This window comes from Desarmillaria tabescens (assembly GCF_030435595.1).
Source record: "Desarmillaria tabescens strain CCBAS 213 chromosome Unknown EV420scaffold_184, whole genome shotgun sequence".
In the NCBI taxonomy this organism is placed as follows: Eukaryota; Fungi; Basidiomycota; class Agaricomycetes; order Agaricales; family Physalacriaceae; genus Desarmillaria; species Desarmillaria tabescens.
In genome coordinates this window covers 30363-54153 of record NW_026848483.1, presented here as the reverse complement: position 1 = coordinate 54153, position 23791 = coordinate 30363, and the positions used below count along the sequence as shown (strand labels likewise).

The following is a 23791-nucleotide window of genomic DNA, read 5'->3' as shown; positions in this document are numbered from 1 at the left end:
TCGCATCTCTAATGTATTCAGTACGTGCGTTGGCCTTTAAAATTGGCTTTGATACTAACTACACACTCTAGCTACATAAATAAACGATTCATTCCTTGCTCTGTAAGTTTTCGTGTTGACTGACATGAACCGGGAGCTAACAGCTGATTAGATATTCTTTTCACAAAATCAAAGTTCTGGCTGAAGTAACGTACGCGTGATGTTGTCCCACGAGGTAAGTATTCGATTTTGGGCTTGCGAGAGCTTAGACTTATGCCTCGTTTACAGATGACATTGTCATTGACATCTGGCGAGGTATTACAGTTCATTTACCCTGCTGCGACTAATGCCAGACTAACGACTCTGCAGTGGAGGGGTAGGGGCGGCATGCACTGAAATTTCGAGATGCAGGAGTCACTGGCAGAGGGATGATGGTCCTCGGAAGATGGATGACAATGATTTCACTTTTTTGTGAGTACTTCTGTCACAAAATCTGTATCCTATAGTGTCTTATAGTTGCAAAACAGGTAAATATATGATTGCAATAAGTAAGTATGTATCTATATATGTCAATGCCTTTTGCCTATGTAGGCCAATGCCTTCATGCAGAGATACATATCCTCGTCCACAACGTCCACGACTAAGTACTCTTTGGACTGGTTGGACTGGTTGGTGGAACCTCTGTTAAATCCAAAGTCCTCGACCAACAGCGCACCTCGGATAATGGAATAAATCGATATGAAAATACATTCATCTCTTTTCTTTGCAGAGACACGATAAAAGCCAAGGTCTTCATCGAGCTTTGCTGTAGTCAGGCTGACTGCCTCCGTAAATGGTTGGATGAGGGCGAGCGGAAAATCTTTGCCACCAATGTTGCAGGTAAAGACCTGTACAAGTTGAGCAAAATATGGACCATCATCATCCTTAACAATTACGCAGTCATATCTTGGATGGTTGTGGAAGTTGGGACTACACCGCAAAATGTCAGTAAGTAATGTCCAGTTCACAGTGCTTTCATAGTTGACTTTGATTGTTCCGTAGAGCCAGATCTAGAGGTCAATTCATCAGTTGAGGTGATTTGAAAGAAGAGGAGGCCAACCTAACCTTTTCGTCCCCAATAAACTGCTCGAACTGGAACTTGTTGCCATTGACAACAGGAACAACATGGGGTAGGTCTTTAAACAAATCCTTCACATACTTTGATAGCTTTTCCGAAAACTTTTTGAAGGCTATATCCTCCCGCTTTGAATCCATCAACTCCTTTATCGACATCATTCCGCCCCCTTTACCACGATTTCCATGCAATGTGGCTTTTCCAGAGTAATCATGCAGCTGTTCTTCCATCTCGTCCTCTATTTCTTCATCTGCCTGCTGGGAATCCTGCCACGCCTTTAGCAACTCATCCTGAACGTCGATTTGCTGCTGTATAAAGCCTGCGGCATTGCACCATGAATCTATTCGGAGGATCTGCTCAGCGACCTCTTTGAAGTTCGTCCTTAGCTGATATGCATCCTTGAGTGGACCATGCATATTTTCATTGGGCTTGGTGTCGTAATTCCGGGATACTCCTTTTGCCAGAATGTCGTCAGGGAGATGCCGGTGTGAATGTACCTTCGGAAAGTTCCAAGACTTTGGTTTCTCGCTAACTGTTCGAGTGAGTTCTTGGTACTCCTGATATGATCATTCAGCTTCAGGGGACTAATTTTAATTAATGTAGGACTGCTTCACCTTGATCAGCTTTCCAAATTTGGTGCTTTCCTCTCGGAGAGCCTTTATAGAACTTTCAGTATGAAGAGTAAACCCTGCATACACATTGAGAACAAGGTAGCTACGGATGCACTTCAATAAATGATATCCATGGCTGTCCTGTGTCTCGCTGAGTATGTTGTGTGTGACAAATATAATTTGCTGTGTTTATTGTCATTTAAATATCAAACTAACACAAACTCGGCTCACCTTTGATAGATCCTCATACTTAGTGCCATCGGTGAAGGTAACTGCCATGAAGCCACTTTCAAAATGATTCAAATCCCTCCAACGAGGAAACTTTTGAACTCTAGAAGCATTGTGAGTTTAATGAGGCGTCACTCATGAAAAGGAGCTTACTGATTATCAGCTTGACTAGCATAAGCATGTCCAAGAGCTTTGATACGACGGACAAGTTCTCCTCGAAGATGATGCCCAAAGAGACCATCCTGAAAGGCGTGTAGCCTATCCCAAGAAAGGGATCAGAATGGATCACATGCCTCAATAGTCCAAAAGACGTTCTGAAAGCCAAAGGTTTGTTACTACACTTCTCATAATGGGAAAAAAAAACTTACGTCAATGTTTCGCAGCCCAAACTCACCAAGATAATCATCCCACAATTCCTGGGTCCTAAGTCCTCTGGCCCTTTGAAGAATTTCTCTGGTACGTTCAGAAGTTCGGAGTTCATATTCCATCTCCAGATTATATTGTTCTAGCTTGGGAACTAGGCAAATTGGACATGGTGCGTCACCATTAACGCCTCGTATCAGAACCATCATTGCCCTAATGATGGTATCAATACATGCTATGCAAGGAAATAATGTGAGGACTGACGCTTCCTCATAGTCACATGATAAAATAGGAAATCATGGAAAGAGTTGGAGATCTCGTTTTGCAAGGGAAAGGTGAATCCAAGCCCCAAACCTACTGGGATCAACCATTGTTTCCAGAACATACTTCATCGCTGTATGCCATACACGACGCTTGAAATCAACATAATATTTCTTTCCGGTATGTTTTGGATCCTCCTTTATCTGCATTTCATTGATTCAGATTCAAAAACATTCTAACAGGATGGAATATTTCAGACCACTGGCAACCAACCAACAACATGTCCACCGCCAACTCCTTTTCCATTCTGAATGTGAACGGGCAGATTTCCACAATGCGCCACTACTGGATAACCTTGTGCAGTCCCAAATGATGATAGACGGGTTTTGTCTGCATACAGGATAATGTACAATGGCTTTCCACCCTCTGGCAGGGCCGTCTAGAGAGGAAAAAGAGATTGAATAAAATGTCAGGTAGGTTAGAAGGTTCGTACTCACTTGGAGATCCCAAAATGCTTGGGCAGTCCAAGGTTCATTGACAAACCTTTCAAATGTGGACCCATTCCACTTTGATAAGTGGGTAGCATCCCAAACAAAATGCGGCTCCAGTGTAGAGTCCTTGACAAGTTCTAGTATCCAGTTCCATAGATTCAAGCAATAAACGTCAAAGCAAACTTCCTTGTCGAGAAGCTTGATAGAACAGGTATGCTTTTCAAACTGTCATTGATATGTTCAGCAAGATCAACGGTTAACAATGATCATACTTACAGGAGTAACCAAGTTTGCTGCACGGTCCCAGCTAGTTTTCACATCCTTTCTAGTTTTGATATCTGAAGGAGTAAGGTGTGCCTCATCTAGTGCCGAGGATTTCAACAGCTTGAAAAACTTGTCCATTTGCCTTTCACTAAGTGCAGCATCTAGGACAAATTCTGCGATGTTAAAATCCCGATGGGATGAGAAGGGATGCCAGGGACATTGATCGATCGGAGGATCAATATGTTGATCTGCTGCTCGGGACCGGTACTGATCAAAATGGTCAATTATGGTCGCTTTACCACTGGATGGGTGGAATATTGTTTGGATGTCATCAACTTGAAGCTCTGGGTCTCCGTTCTCGGCTTCTGATGTCACAGGACTATCGGGTATGTCCACAAAACTATTGGCTTCATCAACATGAGAATCTAACAAGATGTCACCATTAGAAAACACACAGTAGAAAATTATTTTACTCACAAGCATGTGCCCAATCATGATCTGGAGATCATCGGTTAGCTGATGTTGTGGAAATGTCCAGCTGAACTTACTCAAGCTGTCAGAGACCTGACTATCAGATATGTATAAAGATTCATGCGTATCTCCTAGTGTTACTAAAATTATAGTTAGACTATTCGCAACATCAGGCAGATCAACATACCTGATGGAGAAACACTTGACGTAACGTAGGTCGGTTGTAAAACTGCTTTCTCGAAACGTGTATCGGCAACACGCTGGTGCAAGTCTCGCTGACAGGAAACCTCATGTCTTTTGATACCACGGCGAGAAAAAAGGCCACCACAATGGCTGCATGAGATCTTTGGCTCGGAGGACATGAGTATCGATGATTTCTAACAGCTTAACAAAGAGAAGGTTTATATAGCTGAGCAGCACTTGCGCAAGTATAGAATCACTCCATGTGGTTGCAAAATTTCTACATGTGCATCTGTGATGCATCGGTGAGAGCATGATGTCAATAACTTCACATTGTCTCCTCATTTCTTTCATCTAGAGTGGTCTAGCTTGTCAGGCCTAATTGCCTCGAATATTAAGCGATAGGTCTAGAGTTCCTTCTTGGATGTCGAACGGAAAATTGACTTGATTATCTCAGTAGGTTTGAGTACTTTTTTCTGCCTCGTGCAGCGGGCTTCAGGAAATACGTCAGTATACACAGTTCACCGTGTGTCAGTGGTGCATGCTCCCATTTACAATGTTTGACAGATCTGAGTAAAATCCTCGCTTAAGGCAATAAGATTGACAAAATTTGTTGACAAATATGCATATTACTACTGAGTTGTTGTAATCGTCGGGTTTTGCATGATACTGTACTCGGATATTGAGAGTTTATAGACCTTTTTACCATTCTCCGCTTGCTTGTACCATGTGCACTGCATGCAGTGAATGAGACTTTTCCGCTTTTCCCCCTGTCTAATGATATAACACTACTGATTTCCTTATTTCAAATACTCTTGTCCGGTCCGGTCATTACGACAACATTGACAGCACAGCAAAAGTACCCTCGTTATCTTTGAAGCCCGGTTAAAGCTGGCCTTTGGTATAAAAGCCTGTCACAATGTCGTCTGAATTGCCAGTCTTTCACGTTATCGTCCCCATTCCCAGCATCTTCTGGTCTCCTCTCATTTCAAGAAGTTGTCGTTGCAGAAGCGATCTGCGTACGTGTTGGGTGTGTATGCTACATGATGAATCTTTGTGGCTCTGATGTTGTACTATCTAGTTTCCCACATTTACATCTATAATGGCGTCGGGCTCAAACTACCCCCATGGTCAAAATAAGTACGTCTCTTTTCAAAATAACTGTATCGTACTTAAAGCTTAAAACTTGCTATTAGCAACCAATCAACAGGCAATGCCAATAATGTGCCTGACTGGCACATGTCCAGTCCAGGGCCTAGCTCTCCACAACATGGGCAAGTCAGATTATCTTGTCTTTATTGTTGTGATTACTCATAGCTCAGCAGCGCCGTTTCTGCGAGCCCAGGGGAGACCCTGTTGAAAATCAGTAAGTCAATTGAAATTTTCAATCTGCGTGTCAGACCTTGATTATGCCAACACAGATGCTACGGTCCAAAAGCTAGAAAGAGAGATAGGCAACATGGAAGTAAGATCGTTATTATTTTCTAATCTAGCGAGGCATACTGATAGAGTTACAGGATAAACACAATGAAGTGTGTCATAATCTGTCAGCCCTCACGGACAGTTTAAACTCGTACTTGATCGAGATCAATTCTAAGATGGACAAATCGAAACGGGAATATCGATCAATGTCGCAAGATATCCACAGCATAAAGAGTGGGATTGATGGCCTGTCAGGCCTGATGCAGCGCCTCGTTGAGGTGCAGGAGGAGCAACTCGGACAGCTCAACCATCTTGTCCAACACGCACGAGGGCCTCAATCCACCTCTCCCGGTTTATATAGTGGTCCTGGGTCTCCCGGTCCTGGCCAGGCTGGCCCAAATTCTATGGGCCGATATAGTCGCAATTGAGAAGGTGAATATTTGAATCTTATACTCTTAACTTTTGTTATTGATTTTGTGCTTGTTAGCTACCTGGACCTTGTCGGACATTTTTAGCTAAGGTCTTGCCATTTTTGAGAATAGGGTGGCCATTGTTAGGGGGGTTCATTCTGATAATGTTCATTGTCATGTGACTGTATTACTTAATAATTTCAGTTGCCTTATTAGGCTTTGACACTTTTTCCGACAATCGCCTGACTTGAGTCTGTTGTGCCACCAATAAATCTTCCCGAACAAAAAGGCGACATGGTTATTGGTGTGGTACTAGTCCAGTCGGTCAGCAGGATTCCAATCCACTGCATCCTTTTCACCATCTAGTTGGTCCCCGTGTGGCCTCCCGCAGACCAACTTTCGTTTTTCCTTCCCTGGTATGCGCGTCCGATCCACATCTTCTTGATCTTCTTCATCAATCGAAGAACATAGTTTTGGCAGATGACAAGAGTTACACAGTTATCAAAGAGATAGCCAATTCGATTACACTCAAGCTGCAGGCATCCTTCCTAGGCACCTTCCATGGTTGATGCGAACGGGTCCCCTTGGACCAAACGATATCCTGAAATGATGAACAGTCCTGATGGGTCGTGTACGGATTATAGAGATTCGAAAAGTGGATTATACGGTATACAGGGCTGTCCAGGGAAAAATGGGTGCCGTTTTTGAAGTCTCGAGAATATGTAGATGTAGGATAGCACGAACGCACGACAGGGGGAGCCTGATACAGTCCAATAGGGCACAGCTGGCACGTCAATGGAAAGGCTGGAATGGGAGCTTCTCCTCAGCAACGATATGGTGATGGCGAAGACTCTAACGGCGGGTAGGCATGAGCAGAGCTACCATTTCACTCCAAATATGTGATGGCTTGAAGAAAGAAAAGACCCTGGATGGGAGCAGCGTGGACGGACGATAATGGGCATTGAATTGATCTCCCTATCTGACCAACACCTAGTCTGACCGCGGTTCGGTGCAGAACCTCGTGAACCCGGTTTGAACCCGAACTGCACCTTCAGGTTCAGGTGCGGTGCAGGTTCAGGTTCGCTGTAGCTACGTGGGTGCAGGTTCGAGGTTCGAACAAGGCCAGATGGGTGCACCCAAACCTGAACCCCGAACCACTATACATTTTTAACTGCTCTTATTAGGACTTTTATACATATCTTTGAGATGCCTTTCTGTACTATTATCATTTAGGTCCTATTTCTAGTGCATCTTTTCTACTTTGCACCTCCTTTGGCCACGTTTGCGATGGAATTGAGTCATGGTTAGCGTTGGTGATGTCATACTCATTGATGAGTTCACTCATATCTGGCCTTAAATGACATTTATTGGGTGATATACTATAAGTTGAATAAATATACAGTATAATAGACATTGCTAGAACTATCCCGCCCTGCTGTACAGCATCCAGCCTCGACTTTCTGTCTGCTGCTGCATCGGGAGGTGCAAACCCGGTGCACCTTGAACCGCACCTGAACCTGCGGGTTCGGTCACATGATCGCACCGAACTGAACCTGCACCTGAGGTTCAGGTTCGAGGTTCAGGCAAAAGTGCCCGAACCTGCACCGAACCGAACCCCGGTCAGTCTACCAACGCCTGGCAGCCAAGCTCAGCATGCACTCCATCCATGATCTTTCCTGCTCCTGGCTCTACGAGGATTCTTCATGCTGCGCAGCTACGGATTCCTCTTCTTCTTCCATTGTGATATCTTGCGTGTCTCGAGAGCCTCGGGGCAGGATCGTCATGGCTCAGGGAAGGTATCAATTATTGTAAGTAACATCGGAGTCGCTTAGTCAGCAGGCGAATATACAGGATTTCTTTTCGGAGAATGAGTATTCAGATCAAGAAGAAAACTAGACGAACAAAGCTAACTGTATAGCCAAGTACTTCTGACGAAATCGCTTGATATTGTATTCAGAAAGGAGTCATGATGATGCATGAATATCAAGCGGAATGGATTTTCATGGAAATGGGCAGTGATGAAGAGCTCTCGACCTAAGGATGTCGATGGATGGTAATGAAAGTACTCGGAATACGATGAGGTCCAGGATGAGAGTGGATGGAGAGTGATGACGACGGCAGATGGCGACAACGAACTTGCAAGGACAGGGCGAGATCATTCCGTTATTCGCCTGAACATATTCCAATGACCTGCGCTCCGTCAGTCAATATTGCGAATGACTAGTGAACCTTCAACACCTTCATCGTCGATTCGCCACTGCCATTATGGACCTCGGTGTCCTAGACTCCCATATAATCATTGTGTTAGCCACACGGTCGAATCCTTGATGAGCGCTGAGCGCTGAGCTGTGGCGGGAAGATGCTATTTTAATGAGACAAAAAATATCAGAATGGCTGGGGAGGAATTCCGGGGACAAAGGTGCGCATGGGCTTGAGTCTTGGAGAACTTGAAGAACGAAGTCCGGGGCAGCGTGCCGAGAACTTGCTGGTTGATAGGCCTAAAGAGGCAGGAATGAAGCTTGCCGCACCCTCCCCGTGCTCCCAAGACACCTGCACGTTCGACTTGATGAAGATTTCTCATCTCTGACCTGTTAACCAGCGTTTTGACATGTGTAGGACTCTCAATATGAGCTGCAGTAGGAGCAGGTGCGTCTCCTTCTCTTTTCCGGCAGTGAGGCACACGTGCTACCAGCCTAGTGACAGTTTCGGTATCTCAGCAGGCTTGTTACTTGTTAACAGTGACGTGCAGCAACGGTAATAACGATCGGAAGCGAATGCCAGGCAGAATGCCAAATGGTTCTTTGCATCAAATACCGTCCATCGCCAAATAATAGCATAGCATAATCTGCATCGCAGAAGCAAGATGTCGGGGTATGCTGATAGTACCTATTGCTAACCTCTGCTCATGAATATTACTCAACATTAGCAGAGAAATTCAAGGTTACCAGAACCTCTACTACCGCGATTCTTGATTCCGCAGTTGTATCATACGCACTATAAGCTCGATACCGGCTATTCCCACTGTCGCAATACGATCTGCCAAGTCATATACCGGAACCAGCAATCATTGCAAAAGCTGCGAATGAACCCTTTATTGTTTGAAACCTATTGAGCCGGGAATGTCCATCCGAGGCACAAGGGTCAGGCCGCTCAGGAAGCACTGTATTTCTGCAATTAAGTGTGCTAATGTGTTGGCATTCTGCTCAAGGGATGCAGATTTAAATGGGATGTCGGGCGCCGAGCAATTCATTCATTGCATCGCCACAATATACCGTTGCCGGTCTCTCAAATGTCCAGATTCGCCCGTAAGGTTTCCAGATGAACAGCGCGCCCGGACAGTCCTGGAGCATGAGGCGAGGGTCGCGGAAATAGCAGTGGCATAGTATCACGTGATCCGGTGTGACTAACATTCCTTCAAAGTGCTCTCAAGACACTTACATGTCCAACTCGATGCCGTCTCATCTCTGGCCTGTAGGCCAACCTTTTGACATATGTAGTGCTTTCAATCGTCTGTTACAGGATGAACAAGCGGGTTTTTTTACCTTCTTCAGTCGAAGCCCGAGGCTCACTTACGCTACCATGTCAAGGTGTCAACCCCCCTTGCTGCGATCCTTGCTCTCGTGGAATTAATGGAAAAATCTTCTGGTGCGTACTCAAGGGGCCTTTAAGGTATAACCATTCTCAATTTCGATATCTCAGCGGGGACTATGTTTGAATTGGTGAAAGAACTCAAAGCCAGTGCCGAGAATCTCAAGAAACAATTGTCAAATTACATCAGCTTGAATGCGGGTTGCGAGCTGTTCACTGAGTCTGTCACTCTCTTCCCCCATGACACGTCCGTAAGTGTTCGCTTTCCGATTCTTCTGTTCCGTTCTCACATACCTCGGGCGTTTATACAGAGTTTCTCAGAGCTCAAGACCGAACTGATACGACAAGGGCATCAGTACATCATTCAGGTGCTTACTTATCACGCAAAGATTGCAGAGCTTGCCTTCGACTTTATAAAGGATGATTCGGTGGTCAGTCCTTTTCCTATCAGGAACATTCTTTTGTGATGACATTTCACTTGATAAGATACTCACACATTTGTATTCAAGAGTCGTGATGCAAACACTCTCATAGGCTCACAAACGGAAGCGAATATCAGGTAAAATGGCCCATCAAAAATACCGTCCGTCATCAGCTCATATTTAGCATAGTCTTCATTACAGAGGCAAGACCCCGTGGCCTTGCATTGATGCTTTCTCCGGCCTTTTGCTAACGTCTTCTCATTCATACTCCTCAGCATTAAGACCACAGAAAAACTAACGGCTGCCAGAATTCCTACAACCGCGATTCTTGATTCTGCAGTTGCGTACTGGATGGATATGGTTGATTTTGTTCTCGTTGATTCCGAAGCTGTGGTCGAGAGTGGCGGACTCATTAATGCTGTCGGCAGCAACCAGATAGCAATCATTGCAAAAACTGCGAATAAACCCTTTTACGCTCTCGCAGAAAGGTACCATGTGCCGATCGATAAACCTCTTTTTTTTATGCTTCTGACATCCTTTACACAGCTACAAGTTCCGTCGGCTATTCATATTGTCGCAATATGATCTGTCAAGTCATACTCCAAACCTACTTTCCTTCTCTCTACCTATAGGGCGGCCCCTCCACAAATCTTCCATTAATCCGTCTCCGAAATCGTCTTTTGCTTCCGGCGGATCAACTTGGGTGTCATCAGCCCTCGAAGATATGAACATCAACTCCCGCAAAGATCAAGATCAGTGAAGAACAACTCACTCGAAATAATTCAAGTGTAGACTACACCAGGTTCGCCGCCTGGTCTTCGATTTTTTCCTTTGTTAACTGGACCTCTTACTTAGACCCGATCTCATCTCTTTGGTGTTCTCGGATGTAGGCAGCTTGACTCCAGAGGGAGTCAGTCAGTACCTTGTTGGGATGTTTGCAGGATGATCGGGGTATATTTCAATTTCTTTACTGCATTCTAAAGCCCCTGCCGTTCTGGACTCTCTGCGTGAGCGAACGATCATCTTCTGAATGCGGGACACTGTCTACAGTAGGTGCCATACTTGCCTTCGGAACAGATCATGAGTGCAAATTCGAAGTGATGCAAGTAGCATTGCGGGTGGTCCCTTGGCCCCTTGGGTATTAGCCGTCGATCAAACGAAATCGGCGATTGACGAAAAACAATTTAAACAAACAGCATTTGGGGTAAAGAATTTCAGTATCGGATCGTTAGATAACGAAGTCAACATCGGGTACCTGTTTCGTTCTGTTCTGACACGTGGAATCCATAAGAACTTATGAATGCATGGACCGTCATCCTGTATTAACTTTGTAGCAGGGTGGAACTGATGTCACCACTTGCGAAGACGAAGGGTAGCATGAAGCATGTAGCCGATGGTAGGACGGATCTCGACTGCCTAGGTGCGGTTATTTTTGGTGAACTCTCAAGTTCTTGATTTCCAGCGGGCCGAGCCTGAAGGTCTGATCTCAGACCAATCAGTAGGATTTTTTTACTTTTAGGTGCGTCTGAGGGCTACATAAGTTCTACCGTCCAGTCCTTTGCTTTGCATCAACGCCTCGTCTTCACTCTTACAAGTCTTCTACTATAATCACATCCTCATGTCTCAACCAATCGTAGCGCCCAGGGCACGATGCACTCATGTTACTGATGGGGCTGTGACCTGTTACTATCCGCGGTTTAATCCTCCTTCGTCGCCATCCCAGGATCAGGTAGGCCTTCTTTCTCTACGACCAATGCACTCACGTACCACCGGGTTCTCTCAGATCAGCTGTGTTGACTGTGGACATGGTGTCCATGCACATGTCGACTACGAGTCAAAGGTGGTCTACCATAACCCCACCACTCATTGTGCGGCATTTGCTCAAAAGGTGCGCACTATTTCTCCGCATTCTTCTCCTTAGGACTGATACTATTCGTATTGTAGGCATATAAATCACATGCATGTACTTGCACCGTACAACTTTTTGACCATGAGGCCATCGTGAACGCGTATCATTCGATCTCAGTGCCTCACAGCCCGGTTCCCCCCACGAACAGTCTCGATAGCATCACTCCTTCTAATGCCAACGTAGCCAGACTCTCCTCCGGCACCGCCACTTTTGCTATTGCCTCGACCTCCATCCCTTCCGTCAATCCCAACTCTTACACTCCCGGAGACATCAATTCCACGCTCCTTGCCCCCATTCCTGTCATATTTCAGTCTAACAGTGTCCTCCATTTCTCCCAGAATGATGCTTATGCTTTCATCTCTGACCAGCAGTCAGACGGCGCGTCCCTGGTGACTGGCTCCCCCATCCACCACGCGCCCATGGGTTATTATGATTACCAAGGTCATTCGTTTGGAATGGATGGTGCACCATCCGCAGGCGCATAAGCCTTATACCTCTTTGATAGTCCACCGAGACCACGATTCACAAAAACAACGATAGCGATGATCATTCCCCATGGCAGAATCCACTTGTTTTCTTTTATTTCATCGACATTGCTCCTTACTGTTTTCCTGCCGGTGTCTACCTTGTATTCAAATAAGATATTCTCTTTTCTTTTCTTTGTGCTTTGATATCTGTACGTCTGTCGCTTTGAAATGCTGTTGTATGTAACAATCTATTGTCGTGTCGGAACTGAATATCATCATTGTGACTCTACGAGAAAGCTGTACATCTGATGAACAGAGACCTGAGCTTAGACTATAAGTAGAGAGTAGAGATGCAGTACGTCGAGCAACGGAAGAAAAGAAAGCATATTCCAAATCACGGTTGAGCTGCCAAATGCAAAGCGACCAACATTGTCGGAGATGCTGGTACTACGAGCGAGACAGACAGCACGTCACGAACATCTTTTCTTCGCTAATCATGAACAGTCGTGCAGCCTTGTGATGCGATAGAGATCTGCCGTAACCAGGGCTCCGGTCTTTCAATCTGAGAAATTCGATCCAATGAAGAACCTAATGGATATATGCTCATGAGAAAACGGGAGTATGAAAGAAAAGGATTGTACTATACTAAGTGCTATCCTCGTCGGCTTGAAGTGAACTGCATGGCCTCGTCTCGCCCGAGCGTATTGTGCAGTGATTAAACCTTCCCGAGCAAATGGGCGATCGGTGCGATAATTCCAGCAGAACATTTCACTGTATCCTTTTTGCTATTCTGTGGGTTCTCCGAGTCGTGCCAACTTTCGTTTCTCCTTTTCCTCTATCTCATCGGCCTCTGTGTTCCCTGCGTGCATCCGATCCACATTTTCAAATCCTTCAGTCCTCTTGAATCGTCGACCGAAGAATGGAGTTTCGCAGACGACAAGAATCGATGAAGAGAAAGGATTGACCAGGTGAAGAGATGAGCGACGAAGGGTCTTTTCTAAGTAAATTCGATACTTGAAACTTAAGCGCTAAGCGTTAAGCCTCCACGGTTGAAGTGAGCGGAACTTCCTGGAGCAGGTGATGTCCTGAGTCCTGACATGCATGGTCCTGGCATGTGGTGGCACAAGCGTAGGCGGGGTAACATGATACAGTATTGAAAATCGGGAAGGGATAGAGTCAGGGTCTGCTGGCGAGTCAACGAAAAGGATGGAATGAGAACTTCTTCTCAGGAATGATTAATGATTGATGAAGCATGATGTTGTGGTGGTAGCGGAGACTTGAACAGCGGGTAAGCATGAGCAGAGATACCGTTCCACTCCAAATATCCTCCCCGCCCTCCTTTATTTCCCTTCTCTATTTTCAAGTCTCCATCTCTGTCCATCATTCGTCATCAGAGCTTGTGCCTCAGTGTGTCCTACCGGTCCATGACAAGCGATAGAGACTCTGGGGTATCATGTGTGGCCGTGGCGGGTACTTGAGAATTCATAAAAAGGTGCCTTCTTGGACACATAGATGTGAGACAGCACGAGGCGGGATAGTCTATCACCAGATGAGCAGCAAGTTATGTATGCCTTGCGGCCACTGCCTGCCCCGAGACTAGCACTGGCAGTGGTTGCGCATGGCTCAGATACATAACATGTGACGTGTGACATTGAAGTCAGTTTTGAGAAGCTTGGCAGGCTAACATCGACACCAACATCGGTTCCTTCCCCGCATACTTTTCGAGAAAAATACCGAGCACTCCGAGTCCCAAGAGGTTTCTTAGACTTGCGTGTAAGTCAGCGAATGATCACTATGGGAAACGTTTTATAATGTAAGCACTGTCCCGGCTACCCATAGAAGGAATCGCCGTTGATGTGTCCAATGGGTCCGTAGGGGTCACTATTTTCTCGTGCCTCGGGGACGGCCTTGTTACTGTATATGGATTTCCTCGGCTAAGTATGCTTCTGCCCGATTCATCAGATCAATGCGATATAGTTTCCGAATTATCCTCCACAGCTATCTGGACCATTAAAATGTGCCGATATGAACTCCAACTGCCATCCCATTCTCACATCTCTCTCTCGACAACAGCGCTCCTCCAATGTCTTCAGCCTTCCTACCGTCTCGAGGACAGTGCACCCAGGTCGCTGACAACATCCAACACTGTCAGTGTCCATGGTTCACGTCGACCCTGGTGGATCAGGTAGGCTCACACCTGCTTCACCCGTATTCACCTACATATGTTCTCCCAGTCCGTCTGCATTAGTTGTGGGCACGGTATTCACGTGCATGTCGACTACGTTTCGATGGTTGTCCATCATCATCCCCCAACTCAATGTGTTGCCTATGTACAAAAGGTATGCTGCTAGACACTCTGCACCGCAGCTTGAACTTATGCAGCCTACACGATAGACACCTCTAGCACAACGTTGCACCTGTGAAGCTCAGCTTTTCGACCACGTCGCTGCGAACAACTCGTACCGTTCTGTAGAGCCATGGAACATTTTGAATTATTTCCAGGACAGCGATATCCCTTATTCCAACTTGACCCTCCATTCCCACGACCCCAATGGTTCATTCGCTCCGAACACTGGTCTTTTCAGCTGCTGATTCTGACACTGCCATCCGTTCTCATGACGTGAGCCTTATGCCAGTCACGTCAATGTCTACTTTATCCCCTGGTTTCCTCTATGCATTCAGCTCTCCCGGCAATGTGGAGAACATTCTCTTTACTTCCACCTACATTTCCTCTCCTTCATCCAGCATCCAACCTGATATCGCTGAGGCCCAAGCATATAACCCATATGGTTATTTCACTCAACATCCGGATTCTTTCACGAACAACTCCTATGCTGGTCAGCCAGGCGGAGACGCGACAAGTTTCGAATACCAGGATTATTCGAATCTAGTTTACCATCTGACATCTGATGCCTAGGTTTAGTTTGTGCCCACGACAGTATTCACACCCTTGTATGTGCTTGTTTTCATCACCCCACTCTTCTGCATGCTCATATCTTGTCCCCTCCCTATTTTTTAATTTTTATATTGACTATGTCGACACTGTAATTATCAGGCGCAAGATCCACATTCTACCTATGCATTGCACGCACCTTTACTTTCCTTTTCCTACTCGGCTCTTCTCTTCGCTAGTTGCTATTGCAATATCCTCAGGATAGAAGCTCCGATGTCCTAAATTTCACATTCTGCCAGTACTATAGAGATTGTTGGTTTTGGACGCGTCATATCTTTTTATCCTCTTCTGTGTTGTATTTTCCAATCCTTCTGTTGGGAATCTATTGGTTATCCTTTCCTATACAAATATATTGTTAAATCTTCTGCTTTGTGTCCAATACATATTTGTCCCTTCGGGTTGCTGTACTTGGTCTGTCTCTAATATTTTGTAATTGCTTTGGAGTTTAATTATAATACCCTTGATGGGCACATTCGACAAACATGGGTTTAATTTTTTATTGACGGGGTTTCCTAAGACATCATACAGAATATGAGCCCTTTCTTCTAGTGCATTTACAGTGTCGATCCTTAAATCAACCTCAAATTCAGGGCTCAGGAGATTGAAAGGTCTTGAGCTCTTTATAAATCAAATCATTGCCCAACTGTTGGCAGTATTGCAGTGGGAGGCTTGCAGTAGGAATAATACCTAATTGTTAGCTACCAGAGCTCCTAATGAGCTCCTTATATACTACACAAAGTATCTAGAATATTCTACCTAAAGTACTAAATATATCTAAGTATCGTGACAAAATGAGTAAGCCGATGCTTTGGGAATCTTCTAGTATGAGCTTGAAGTTGCAAATCCCAACACTCCCCTTCAACTTCAAGTTCCTAAAATGCATAATCTTCATCATCATCTTCATCAACTATATTTGCTCTGGTTGTATCTTCTCCCCCTTGAGCAATATTCGGGCACTTGTTTCTGTAGTGGCCTTTCTGCCCACAGCTGTAGCATATGATATTGGCTGGATCAGGAGGTCAGCCCTTGATTGATCATGTGGCTAATGCCATTTCAAATTCTGGTGAATTGAGTTTCCAGTGGTGCTCTTCATTTAGCAATCAGTGAGTGACATAATCAAAGTCTGGCCCTCATATCAGATCACTAGGATCAGTATTGGCCTCGATGTATGATTTGATGGCAGTAACAATATTCTTGTAGCTTGGGGGTAAGGATGCCAATAGGATAGTCATCCTAAGCATGTCTACCAGTGTGATTCCAATGTCCTTGAGAGACTGGTCAAGTTTATTGAAATTATTTATATGCTCCTGCATAGATGCTCTCTCTTCCATTCTGAGAGACACAAATCTATGAAGAATGGTCATACGATTGGCCCATCCTGAGGATTCATAATATTCCTTCAGAATTTGCCACATTCGGGCAGGGTCCATGGTCTTCTGAGTTAGCAGTAACACAGAATCAGACACATGCAGAATGATCTTGGCAGCAGCAAGCCTCGTGCACTTGTTCCAGACAGTCTGTGTTCATGGTCCACTTGTGGGATAGGGTTCTGTACCTGAAACTATTTCCCACAAATCCTTCTGAATCAAGTGCATTTCCATGCGGTACTTCCATGTGAAGTAATTCTCCTCATTCAGGAGATCAAATCAGTTGCTACTCTGGTCTTCCATAACTGGAGATATCAAAGTGGTATGTAATGAGTATGTAATGTGCCTGAAAAGGTGAGTATACGGTGCCTAAAAAAGACTTCAGGAATGGGGTGCTAACCTAGAAAGGGTTTACAGCGACTAATACAACAATTTCACCTATGTAGAGACAATTTACAGTGGTGTAGAAATGACTTTTAATAACTTCATCTACCTAAAGAGGAATTACGATAGCCTAGAAAGGACTTCATGCACCAACCTAGAGAGGAATTACAGTGGCCTAGAGAGGACTTTTAATTACACCTGCCTAAAGAGGACTGATGGTGATTGACATTGAAGAGGCTGGCTGTGGGCACCTGTGGAATAGTGAGTGGGCTAAAAGGCGAACCTCAAACACTCACACACACACTCACACAACTACACAAACTACAATCACCCTCATAAGTTCTAGGGGGGGCGATTATTTCTAATGCAATCTAACTATACTCCAATATCTCGCAGAGTTTCTCTTATTCTTGATGCTCTTAACAAAGCTAAGCTTTCTCTAAGGAATTCCTAAGTCTAGAAACTTTTACAGGAAGGTCATTCACTGGCACGATGCAACCTTCAAGGCAGATTCAAGTTAAAATACACAAGAGACACTGATCCTGACAGAAACAGAAATGATACACATTGAAACAATAGTGAGCTCACTAAAAGAACACCACAGGCAAGCACTGACTTAGCCTGCTCACTACACAACTGTATGTAGGGGTTCTCCAACTAACTCCAGCAGGTTATCTCGACTCAAGAACACTTCAGAAGTGCTCGGAAACAGATTCAGAAATGGAACTTCAAACAGAACTGACATGGAACAGACTGAAACAGAATAGAACAGAACAGATCTCAGATTTCCACTTCAACACATTCTCCAAACAGAAACAGCATCACTGATTTGTATTCACTCTGACTATGTTCTCAAAAGTCTTATCAAAAGGGTATCTCGTATTTCTCTGAGTGAGCTCACTAATTCTATGCAAAGCTCGAAGTCACAAACTGATCCTTTGTTACAGTACCACCTTCAACACGTGCACAGGAACTTGGGGGCTTGAAACTTGGCTTTTACCTACTGTAACCAGCCTACTTATACTACAGGAGAATTAGAATTACAAATGTTGTGCAGTATCCAGACTCCTACATGCATAGCACATTGCCACTGCCACCTTACTGAGCATCCAGGTCAGACTTCCCAGTTTTAGTCTCATTTCTATAGTGAGCTCACTAAACACATGCCAAGAGGTGCTCTCCCGACACCTGTGGGCTTGTTCTCTAGCAACTGACAGGTCTAGGTGCACAGAACTATCAGTCCTGGCATATGTCGTTCAGGACTTCTTTCTTGGATTCACAGAGGCTTCTCATAGACATGGCAACAAGTGAGTCTTCTAACAATGGGACTCAGAGCAATGGGACATGGGCTCATGGACTTCAGCTGAAGCCCATTGCCCAAGTTTGTGCTGGTGATATCTGTCATCTCGCTTAAGGATTTCCCTGGATTTTCAGGTATGACACATCACAGTTAGCGAGCGTGCTAAGTATTCTCAGTGTCACTGCAATCTTCAAGGTTTTATCTAGCTCCCACAAGTGTGCTTGTAAGTTAGAGCCTAAGGCATTGGGTATAGGGTTTGGCCTTCTCATCATGCATGCCCATCAGGTACAGTGCTGTGACTAAGTCTTGTTTAGAATCCCGTTGCTTCTTATGCCATAAGTTATATTCCATATCATTGTACCACGTAGCATTAGTGTCGATGCATAGTTTTAGTCCGCTTGCTCACTATATCTCAGTATGCATGTAAAACACGTTAGATTGCAAAATTACACATGTAAATAGGCTGCAGTCGCAACAATGTGTGGCTAGAAAGCCGGCTCAGGTGGTCCAAAAGAGAATGTGTGTGGAAGATGAGACTTCTACTGGAACTCGGGGCCTATAACCTGTTGGCAGTATTGCAGTGGGAGGCTTGCAGTAGGAATAATACCTAATTGTTAGCTACCAGAGCTCCTAATGAGCTTCTTATATACTACACAAAGTATCTAGAATATTCTACCTAAAGTACTAAATATATCTAAGTATCATGACAAAATGAGTAAGCTGATGCTTTGGGAATCTTCTAGTATGAGCTTGAAGTTGCAAATCCCAACACCAACTTTCCTCAAGTCTTGTGACAAGAACTGGACCATGTATTTATACAGTAGAAGTAGAGTGTTTCAGCATCATCAAGTGTGCCAGTTTATTTTGTAACTTAATTTGTCATGCAGATCCAATCTCAGCAAATTCCAACAAGCTCCTATTTGTCCTTGAAAAAATACCGGCTCTTTTATACACCTTTGCCATATTGGTTTCTACTGCCTGTGCCAAGATTACTGAACTGGCAGACCATATACTACAGCATACTCTTGATGGCCTGGATGCATACTGATGACATATCTGCTGGTGCTCCATCCAAGTCTCTTCTTGTCATGAATTCACCTCTATTTTTTGCCTTAGTCATTTGCTTCATGTCATCTTTTCTCAGTCGTCATCACTCTCTCATCATCACTCTTACCCAGTTCATTCGTAACCTGCTTGCTGACACTATTGCATCATCATCATGCTTCCATCATAGCATCTTTGTTCCGATCACCAACAGTCGCTTCTCCATCAGTTGATCCCTGGTTCGTGGCAGACTAGCTAAGGCCTTTTCTCTTAGGCAGGGTTCTGTCCACAAGGGCACCGCATGTCCAGAACCTGGCTAGTCTTGCTGACTGCTCACCATTGGATACTACACTCATTGGTGCATAACCATTGGACAGATAACACTACTTTGTCAGCCTGGACTTATTGTAGCATAGTAATTATTAGCACACTGAACTTGTATTTAAGTAGGCCTCAGCTGTGAGACAAACCCCAGCTTTGGCTAAGGTTATACACTCCCAACTTTAGTGACTCCAAGCTCCATGACTATCTAAGTCCCAACTATCAACAAGATATCTGCATTGCTACCTTTGTTTCATCTCACTGAAGTGCAAGTGAGTGAACTAAGGCTCGACCTTGCAGAAGTCAAGTTGGTGCTTGACATTTAGCCGAAGCTTGTCTTACTACCCTCATCATTGTAGAATGACAGTGACTGTAGGAACCATGAATCCCTCATCTTTGCTGACTGTCACATTGGCAACACACCCACACCCTACTCCAAGGGTACCAACCCTCTTCAGTGGGCGAGTAATGGGCCCTATCCCCTCTGCTCTTGTTGTTTTGATTAACAGACAACTGCAGTAGCTGGAACATTCAAGAAGGAAGCTTTGTGGCCATACAAACAACTTTTGAACGTTCACCCCTACAAGAAACATTTTATACTTTCATCATGTGACATGATGGTGACTGTATGAACTCAACAAACCCTACTACCAGCTGCCTTCATATTCTGAAAACCCTTCTATCCCTGGGAAGACATCCCTTACACTGCACCACTTGATCCTATCCACGACCGCAAAATGGATCAACCCCAGCCAGCCCCAATGCCAGAGACAACCTCCAAACCTGATCTGATGAGTTAGGACATAACACCCTGACCCAATATGCCAGAAACCTCCAGTTCACAGTCGAATACTGGGAAGATCTCCAAGGGTCCTGGGATGATCCTAATATCCTCCTCACCTTCAATGTCCACCAGTTCTACACTAACGAGTACAACCAACTCATCAATGTATGAACTCTTGAACAGTATGACAGAAATGCCGCTGATAGAACAGAGTGGAGAAGAACCACCTCCAAAGGGGCCAACGACCCTTTCCTCCCTACTTGGAGATCCAATCAAGGAGGTGGACCAGCCACAATCAGAAGAACTGACACAGGAGGACATCAAGGAGATGAATCCTGAGACCTATTGGGAGGCACCAGACCTATACCTCTCGCTGAGGACTCTTCCAAAACCACTCCAAGAGAGGTATGGGAAGTCCACACTGAGTCAGACATTCCCTCGCAAAACTCATACCACGAGGGAGATATCTCCAGTTGGAGTACCGACTCTACCGATGGGACAGAAGTCCTCTGGCCTGAATCCGAAACCTCCCCAAGAAGATCTGCTCACCTCTGTCTCTGGATACATCAAATCACTCTCCAAATCGCTCATTGAATCCACAAATGGATCAGGAGAGAAAGAGGAGTGGCCGAGGAAAAAAGGATACTGGATTGAGGATCACTCTTTCCAATGGATTACTGGATCACCCCTGAGGAGGGATCCTGGGACTTACCCCCTATGGTCTCCAGTTCAACCATTGATAACACCTGGCACTCGAAGGCTGGAGACAGATGGGATTCCCCCTGGCTGACTGCCCCTGTCCCCTCGGCAGTTGGCGAAGAATTATGGGACTCGCTTTCAACTCCTATCTTCATTGAGGAAGAATACCAAACAGTCCTGGAGGAAGAAGGAGACAGTGAAGCCATCAACAATGACTCTGAGACCCTTCATGTCTTTGGTGCTGAATTTCAGCACTGAAGACATATTCAATACCAAAAAGTTGGGGAGGGGCTGGACCAAACCACACCTACCATCTGAGGTGTTTTGGACTACGTCCCTAGATCCCAAGTTGGGAAGGAGGGTTCCCTCTCTCTCGAAACACAGAGGTGTGTCCTGCTCCCAGGGGGCAGATAGAGCAATGGACATTGACCATCTCAAATAAGAGGGATGGTGCTTCTGATGTGGACTACCAAACCACATCGCGAAGAACAATGAGTGCCCAAAGGACAAATGAAAATGGAGGATCAGGACCAAGAAGAACCCCTTGGCACAATGACAGCAAGTGGAGTTCACAGAAGGATGATGCCTTCGCTGTGGATTCCTGAGACATGCCAGACAGGACAACAGATGCCCGTTTGACAGATCCAAATGGTGTTCTGCTTGAAAAAGTAGAACAAGAAACCTCATCCACTATTATCATGAAGAAGAAAAAGTTGACAAAGGACTAGGCGATATGCTCTTGTATACTAGGACTTAAACTTCTTTCGGTAAAGCCCTACTTATGAATTATCACGTTGAAATTATTTATGTAGAAATTTGTATGGACAATAAATCCCTTTTGTTCCAAGAAGACGGGGAAGGAAGGAAAACCTTTAAAAACCCATCACAAGGATGGAAGAACTCCAGGCAACGTGCTGAAATCATAAGCACACTGGATGACTCCTCATGATGGAGGATAGAGACTCCAGGCGATGATGCATTGGACGAATCCTTGACATCTAAACTGGACACTGGTTGATCAAATGGCCTGATGACTATGACCCAATTCACCAAGATGAAGGGACCCATCAAAGCATAGGAGCAATGTCTTGGACCCATTGCTCATAAAAAGCCAGAGGAAGACAACTCACCCATAGGAACCTTCATCATGACCCACGACCAGAAACATTTGAGAACCCAGATGCCAGTATCAACACGCTGTGCATCGAGAATAGTGAATGGCCAAGAAGGCCAGAAGATCCTAGGAACCTACTACAGTATGGAACTGACCGATCATTTATCTGGGCCACGACCAACAGACCATGGGCCCTGGAAGAAGAAACCCATCCATGCAAGTTGGAACCCCATAGATAACAAAAGAAATCTGGTAAGCCTGCCCAAGTAAAGAAGCTAATGAAGTGTGGGAGCAACAACTCAATGTCGTCTACCATAATGACAAAAAGAGACGACTCACCCATTGAATCTTCATGACGAGGCACACTGGATGATCCCTCATGACAAAACTCAACTAGGACCTAGTTCACCAAGATGAAGGGACCCATCAAAGCATAGGAGCAATGTCTTGAACCCATCATCTGTAAAAGGCCAGGGAGAAGGCAACTCACCTGAAGGAACCTTCATCATGACCTATGGCCATAGAATTTTGAAGGCAATTTGTCAGGAGCAACAGGGTATGAGGGATTTTCCCGCCATCAAATCAGCACAGAACCCCACAAGTCAGGACATGCTGCTTGGTGGTGGTGCTGACAACACAAGAAGATGGGTGAACAAGGCCCCAACTCTTGGGAAAGCTGGTGCAAAGCCAGCAGAGATGGTGTAGGAGGGGATTTCCACCGCTCTTCAAGCACTGAACCCCAAGGGCATAGCCCAGTAGAGCCAAGATGCTCTGTGCAGGATCAGAGTAGGCTCATCCAAAAATCCTGGAAAGCCAACTCAAAGGTTGGCAAGATCTAACGAGAACCTCAGCGTAATAGAGCCCAAAGGTTTGGAGGTAACCTTGTCAGATGCTCCTCAAACAACTGAAGAGGGGCAGAGGGGCTCCCTTCGGGTCTATATACCCCCGGGTGAAGACGAGCGGTGGGACATGAGTCCGATGAGCGACTCGGGAAAGCCGCTTCACCAAATGGCAGGATCTCTGACCAAGGTAGGGGAGATCTCCAAGGATGGACAAGACAGGAGCCAGGGAGAGATGGAGAAACTGACCCCCTTACGACTCCCACCTTTGGCATTTATTCCACTTAGAGTGGAAATCACTGATGCCTTGAGACACAATGACTCCTCAATCAAGAGCTGCAACCAAAGTCACTCAATCGCCCACAAGGATCAAGAGGGCTGAACAGGGGAGAGAGGCTCTCCTTTACTAACAATCACTCCTCTAAGGAACAGAGTTTATGGAACTCTAAAAAATCTGGACTGTGCGGGCCATCCCTGAGTGGAAAAGACCTTAGTAGCCAAGGTGAACAGGCAGGAAACCCAGTACCTGTAGAAGCACAAAGGGCCACAAGACCTACAGTGAATGGTGACAGGGAGAAGACCCCAGTGCCAAATGAGGGAAACCTCAAGTACTCATCAGTGAAGTATCCCTCGGACCATTGATATCTGGAGCCTTACATGATTAGATGGGTTTGGCAGGCCATGCACCTACAACCTGAGGCTGCCAAGGCCCATCTACAAAGGTGGATACCCAACATCAACGACCGAGGACTCAACTTTCTTCTACAACTGATATACCACATGAAGGGGCAAAAAACATCACATTC

The 23791-nt window shown here is 45.3% G+C and overlaps 7 protein-coding genes across 7 annotated transcripts; 6 read left to right on the top strand and 1 right to left on the bottom strand.

Moving 5' to 3' along the window:
- Positions 1 to 548: 548 nt before the first annotated feature.
- EV420DRAFT_1623783 (uncharacterized protein) lies at positions 549 to 4144 on the bottom strand (the record flags this gene model as incomplete). Its single annotated transcript, XM_060475968.1, has 11 exons — positions 549 to 1028; positions 1084 to 1650; positions 1708 to 1887; positions 1936 to 2035; positions 2086 to 2174; positions 2301 to 2508; positions 2650 to 2759; positions 2816 to 2995; positions 3054 to 3272; positions 3324 to 3736; positions 3970 to 4144. The coding sequence occupies 11 exons, from the start codon at positions 4142 to 4144 to the stop codon at positions 549 to 551; spliced, it is 2721 nt and encodes a 906-aa protein (XP_060321754.1).
- A 920-nt stretch (positions 4145 to 5064) lies between these two features.
- On the top strand, positions 5065 to 5812 carry EV420DRAFT_1488606 (uncharacterized protein; the record flags this gene model as incomplete). Its single annotated transcript, XM_060470631.1, has 5 exons — positions 5065 to 5102; positions 5159 to 5240; positions 5280 to 5328; positions 5384 to 5427; positions 5480 to 5812. 5 exons carry the CDS (start codon positions 5065 to 5067, stop codon positions 5810 to 5812), a joined length of 546 nt encoding a protein of 181 aa, XP_060321753.1.
- A 3420-nt stretch (positions 5813 to 9232) lies between these two features.
- On the top strand, positions 9233 to 10750 carry EV420DRAFT_1623782 (uncharacterized protein; the record flags this gene model as incomplete). Its single annotated transcript, XM_060475967.1, has 11 exons — positions 9233 to 9322; positions 9382 to 9439; positions 9494 to 9633; positions 9694 to 9813; positions 9869 to 9895; positions 9917 to 9941; positions 9994 to 10017; positions 10094 to 10292; positions 10351 to 10507; positions 10551 to 10606; positions 10660 to 10750. 11 exons carry the CDS (start codon positions 9233 to 9235, stop codon positions 10748 to 10750), a joined length of 987 nt encoding a protein of 328 aa, XP_060321752.1.
- A 498-nt stretch (positions 10751 to 11248) lies between these two features.
- EV420DRAFT_1596718 (uncharacterized protein) lies at positions 11249 to 12481 on the top strand. Its single transcript, XM_060474975.1, has 3 exons — positions 11249 to 11533; positions 11588 to 11692; positions 11749 to 12481. Exons 1-3 carry the CDS (start codon positions 11423 to 11425, stop codon positions 12196 to 12198), a joined length of 666 nt encoding a protein of 221 aa, XP_060321751.1. The 5' UTR covers positions 11249 to 11422; the 3' UTR covers positions 12199 to 12481.
- A 1683-nt stretch (positions 12482 to 14164) lies between these two features.
- Positions 14165 to 15098, top strand: EV420DRAFT_1682824 (uncharacterized protein; the record flags this gene model as incomplete). Its single annotated transcript, XM_060479238.1, has 4 exons — positions 14165 to 14365; positions 14415 to 14519; positions 14575 to 14755; positions 14817 to 15098. Exons 1-4 carry the CDS (start codon positions 14264 to 14266, stop codon positions 15095 to 15097), a joined length of 669 nt encoding a protein of 222 aa, XP_060321750.1. The 5' UTR covers positions 14165 to 14263.
- A 5272-nt stretch (positions 15099 to 20370) lies between these two features.
- Positions 20371 to 21123, top strand: EV420DRAFT_1488603 (uncharacterized protein; the record flags this gene model as incomplete). Its single annotated transcript, XM_060470630.1, has 1 exon — positions 20371 to 21123. The coding sequence occupies one exon, from the start codon at positions 20371 to 20373 to the stop codon at positions 21121 to 21123; it is 753 nt and encodes a 250-aa protein (XP_060321749.1).
- A 1530-nt stretch (positions 21124 to 22653) lies between these two features.
- EV420DRAFT_1653939 (uncharacterized protein) lies at positions 22654 to 23367 on the top strand (the record flags this gene model as incomplete). Its single annotated transcript, XM_060478778.1, has 3 exons — positions 22654 to 22845; positions 22898 to 22932; positions 22980 to 23367. 3 exons carry the CDS (start codon positions 22654 to 22656, stop codon positions 23365 to 23367), a joined length of 615 nt encoding a protein of 204 aa, XP_060321748.1.
- Between the last annotated feature and the right edge of the window lie 424 nt (positions 23368 to 23791).

Coding starts and splice junctions, on each gene's coding strand:
- EV420DRAFT_1596718 (XM_060474975.1), top strand. CDS start 11,423: ATGTCTCAACCAATCGTAGCGCCCAGGGCACGATGCACTCATGTTACT. Junction 11,534..11,587: donor CGTCGCCATCCCAGGATCAG/GTAGGCCTTCTT, acceptor GGGTTCTCTCAG/ATCAGCTGTGTTGACTGTGG. Junction 11,693..11,748: donor GTGCGGCATTTGCTCAAAAG/GTGCGCACTATT, acceptor TTCGTATTGTAG/GCATATAAATCACATGCATG.